This window comes from Nicrophorus vespilloides, unplaced genomic scaffold (assembly GCF_001412225.1).
Source record: "Nicrophorus vespilloides isolate i.1.1-1 unplaced genomic scaffold, Nicve_v1.0, whole genome shotgun sequence".
NCBI classification, from domain to species: domain Eukaryota; kingdom Metazoa; phylum Arthropoda; class Insecta; order Coleoptera; family Silphidae; genus Nicrophorus; species Nicrophorus vespilloides.
This window is the reverse complement of record NW_017099832.1, coordinates 16,114-20,969: the sequence shown is the minus strand read 5'-3', so window position 1 is coordinate 20,969 and position 4,856 is coordinate 16,114. Positions and strand designations below refer to the sequence as shown.

Here is a 4,856-nt window from a genome sequence, read left to right as displayed (position 1 = left end):
CCCTTCCATCACCTTCCTCACTTCCAGTTTTCCGAAGATAAAAAGCGAATAATTGTTTTAATTTAACTGCACACAATTTCAATTGTAAGCAGGTAAAATGTTTATGAACTTTTCTTGACTATTTGAGTCTATTCTGCGTCGTGAAATAGATTAGGTTTTTAGCAAAAATATTTCATTTATTAAGATTCCCTTCCATCACCTTCCTTACCTCCAGTTTGCCGAAGATAAAAAGCGAATAATTGTTTTAATTTGATTTTATTTTACTGCACACAATTTTAATTGTAAGCAGGTAAAATGTTTATGAACTTTTCTTGACTATTTGAGTCTATTCTGCGTCGTGAAATAGATTGAGTTTTTTTTGCAGAAATATTTAATTTATTAAGATTCCCTTCCATCGCCTTCCTTACTTCCAGTTTGCTGAAGATAAAAAGCGAATAATTGTTTTAATTTGATTTTATTTTACTGCACACAATTTCAATTGTAAGCAGGTAAAATGTTTATGAACTTTTCTTGACTATTTGAGTCTATTCTGCGTCGTGAAATAGATTGAGGTTTTTTGCAGAAATATTTCATTTATTAAGATTCCCTTCCATCACCTTCCTTACTTCTAGTTTGCTGAAGATAAAAAGTGAATAATTGTTTTGATTTAATTTTATTTAACTGCACACAATTTCAATTGTAAGCAGGTAAAATGTTTATGAACTTTTCTTGACTATTTGAGTCTATTCTGCGTCGTGAAATAGATTGAAGTTTTAGCAGAAATATTTAATTTATTAAGATTCCCTTCCATCACCTTCCTCACTTCCAGTTTGCCGAAGATAAAAAGTGAATAATTGTTTTAATTTGATTTTATTTAACTGCACACAATTTCAATTGTAAGCAGGTAAAATGTTTATGAACTTTTCTTGACTATTTGAGTCTATTCTGCGTTGTGAATTAGATTGAGGTTTTTTGCAGAAATATTTCATTTATTAAGATTCCCTTCCTTACTTCCAGTTTTCCGAAGATAAAAGTGAATAATTGTTTTAATTTGATTTTATTTTACTGCACACATTCAACATTTTGAGTCGCAATTCGCCATTTTTTCCATTGTCGGAAATTTGACTTCGAACGGATTGTGCCCGTTGTCGACGACGTAAATTGCGGCTTTCTTCTTGCAGATGGTTTGGATGAGGGCTTCGGCGACGGCGGCTGGCGGCTGAATCCAGCCCTCTTCCAGATCATCCTGCAGCTCGTCGGCGAACTTCTCGTTGAGGGTGCCGCAGGCGGCGTCTTCGAGCAGCTGCGTCTCCGTCAACCCGGTGCACAGACCGATCACTTTGACGCCGGTCCTCTGGTAGTGTCGTCCGTTGATCAACGCCCTCGTCAAACCAAGGATTCCGGCCTGCGTCATCGAGTATATGGGACATCCAGGCTTCGGCTCGATCGCGTCCGTCGATATAACGTTGATCAAATATCCACCGCATCCTTTGCAGCTGCATGCCATGTACTGCAGAGCCAGCAGACTGCCCACCACGTAACCGTTCTTTGAGGAAATCGATTAGAATTTAGTTAGCATTACAATTATGATGTGTTATATACAATGTTAGTTGCAATTTCGCACTGCCATTTCCTGTCGTTCAGAATGCCGGCGTTGTTAACCACAAAGTCCACTCCTTCGTAGGCGCGTATCGTGTTCTTGAAGGCCCCTAAAGCAACGGAGATTAAACGGATCCGACGATGTAGCATTCACCTTTACAATCCAACATCTCCGACTTGGTCACGTCGCACTCTATGAAGATGGCCCTATCGTTGCCGAACATCTCCGCAATCTCCTTCAGCGCGCTCTCACCTCTGCACACGTCTTTATCAGCGATGGATACGGCCCTGCAGCCTTCGTTCAACAACCTCTTGCATATCTCCAGACCAATCCCGCCGCCACCTCCAGTTACCATGGCCACCTTATCCACGAACGGATCACAATCCAATGAATACTATGAAACGTAATCATATTTTAATATTTTAGTTAATAAAACGTAAATTAAAACTATGTAATGTTGCTTACGTTTCTGCTGTGTAGGAGGTTGTGACCTCTGAAGATCGAACGGCGGATAGCGCATCTGCAGATTTGGAACATGTTACACCGGGAATTTTGACTTTGCTTCCAAAAAAACTGACGTCTTCGCGTTCATTTTCGTGAGCGGTTTGCGCCCACCCCGGATTCGTCGTTTCCAAGGAACCGGCGCATCCGCCGCTCGTATTGCGGATCGCAGGAATCACCTGCCAAACGACAATTGTGGTGAAACGTCATGAATCTTTTCTGAAAGTGCCGTTCCGTTAAAAATTACCTGTGAGTCAAACATGTTTCGGATATCAACGAAATTCCTGCGCCGTAAGTATGTATCCTTCCATGAGCTGAACGCTTCGAGCTGTACCATTTTATGATGTTGTTGTTGTTGTTGCAGAATTTTCTGCTGCCATGGGACGTTTCGAAGGGATTTTCGTGGCACGGCGCGCAACTGCAAGAAGAGTGGCGACAAATGGTGAGAACTTGGTGGTGTAGTTTTTGCCAAAGTTTTTGAATTAATACAAGTTGTATCTGTGCGAAAGTCCGAATTTGCAACCGATCATGCAGCCGGGATGCAAGGTGGCTTTGATCACCGGTGGAGCGGAAGGAATAGGATTCTCCATTGCCAATCATCTGTTGAGGTGCGGGGCGAAAGCGGTTGCCATCACGGGTCTGCAGACGTGCAACGGGAAGGAGGCCGTCACCTGCTTGAACAATGCGTACGGGAAGAACAGGGCGATGTTCATCAACAGCAATTCCAATTGCATGGTGCAGCTAGAAGGTTCGCACGTTGCGTTTCACCCTCATACCTTTCTCTACGTACAGATTGATTTCTTTGCATAGAAACGTTTAAAGTTGTCAAGGAGGCGTACGATAACATCGACATTGTCATAAACTCTGCGGCGATTTGCGATGGAAAGAAGTGGGAATCTGAATTGGTCACGAACACCGTAAGAGGCTTTACAATTTGAACGCAAATCAGGTATTAAACTTTTGGTATATCTCCTCTTCAGGTGGGCACCATACGAACGACGTTGCTTTCCTATCGGTACGTGGGTAGAGAGGGAATCGGGAAAGGTGGCATCGTCATCAATTTGGCGGGTATCGGAGGGCTGGTTCCAATGCCGTCTGCGCCCACTTTGAGCTGCTCCTACCACGGCATCATCGGTTTCTCCAGGAGCTTCGGAGCAGCGTCTCACTACAAGAGGTCAGGAATTCGGGTGGTCACACTCTGCACCGGAATCACCAGCACCAATTTCTTCAAGAACGTCAAGAATCAGGGAATGACCGATCAGCTGAGCGGCGAATTGGCGGAGTACATCAAGAATTCTAAGAACCAGACGGCCGATGTAGTCGGATCCGCGGCGCTTCATCTCATCAGGTTTGCGGACACGGGAACGGTCTGGGTGTGTGAAGGCTCCAGATTGTTCAGTGTCAGACTCTCTCCGTGGGAGAAGAACTCCGTCCTCGAGGCGCAGTATTTGTAATTATGATCATTCTCCATGAAACTGGACGAATTTTATGTGTACATTGGAAACCAAAAGCAGATTATCGAGTTATCAAATAAACGTCTGTAAATTTACTCATTCTCCAACCAATCATTAAATCTTTGACTACATCATTTTCAAAACTGAAAACACATTTAGTCATTTTATATAATGATTATTGTATTGCGTTCAGGTAAAAGAAAAGAAGAATAAAAAATAACTGCAAATATACAAAGCTTATATATTTATTATTCATTATAGGATAATAAAAATAGAAAAAATACAATTTAATTGAAATTCAATAATAAATAATAAAAATCTATCCTCAGTTTAAGTACACTCCATTAAAATTTTTGGTTTTGTTCTTGTATATATATATATATAATGTGATCATTAAAGCAACTTGTATAAGCGTTAAACACCTTAATTTTAAATACGACTATGTCTTGTCTTCACGTTCTCTGCCTATCATCATCATCATCTTTATTTCTGATTACACAACCGTGGAATACGTGTTTTTCGGGTAAAGGGAGAAGGAGGAGGAGGGTTGATTGTGCTCCTATTGCTCTCGAATGGATTAAAACTTCGCACTCTCCGACCTGTCCATTATGCAAACTTATCGGTTAAAATTAATCGTGAATATGAAATGAATACAAGAATATTGATTGATTGATTGATATATGCGATCCGCTCTGCCCTGCTCTTCTAACTGATGCGTGCGTGCGTTTCTTATAAGAACACTTTGATCTCCGTCGGCGGCTTCGAGCTGTCCACCAGCCAGCTGCTTCCGCTCGGCGCCTTCTTGATTATGTCGATCAGGGCTTTCGCGGCATGCTCGGATCTAGAAAAGAACACAAACAGCAAATGCGTATTTACCAAAGAAACTTTAATTTTGTAATCTATGTAGTTTATATCTCTTTTCAGAGTATTTAAAAGCGTCATACTGTCGTNNNNTTAACGTATCCATCAAATATACAAACGGATACTTGTACGTGATTATTTAGAATAACTTGTGGAATATTCCAAACGACGGTTACATATTAAATCGTACAGTTGCGTCTTTTGCATCACCACTTAACAGCCTTCTTTCGCCCCTAAATATTTGGGCAGGATCATATAACTTAGATAAAGAAACGGTTGTGTCTTTTACTATTTCAAACCTCTTTTTGAAATGAACACATTTTTGTATTATATAAACGCTTGTGTTTTCCACAAGGACAAACCTTTTTCTCCCACGCAGCCCTTTTTAAAATGAACACATTTTTGTATTATATAATTTAGTCTTAGTAAGAGGGTCCAACGAAGAACATGGTCCTACTTGA

The 4,856-nt window shown here is 40.9% G+C and overlaps 1 protein-coding gene across 1 annotated transcript in view; it reads right to left on the bottom strand.

The window, feature by feature from the left end:
- Positions 1-1,054: 1,054 nt before the first annotated feature.
- The window catches only part of LOC108565730 (peroxisomal hydratase-dehydrogenase-epimerase-like), a 5,085-nt gene continuing 1,283 nt past the window's right edge, over positions 1,055-4,856 (bottom strand). The window contains exons 5-8 of the mRNA XM_017925319.1: positions 4,276-4,375; positions 1,739-1,973; positions 1,582-1,688; positions 1,055-1,525 (exon numbers count right to left, since the gene is read on the bottom strand). Of these exons, the coding sequence (XP_017780808.1) occupies positions 1,055-1,525; positions 1,582-1,688; positions 1,739-1,973; positions 4,276-4,375 (913 nt within the window). The remainder of the gene's footprint in view (positions 1,526-1,581; positions 1,689-1,738; positions 1,974-4,275; positions 4,376-4,856) is intronic.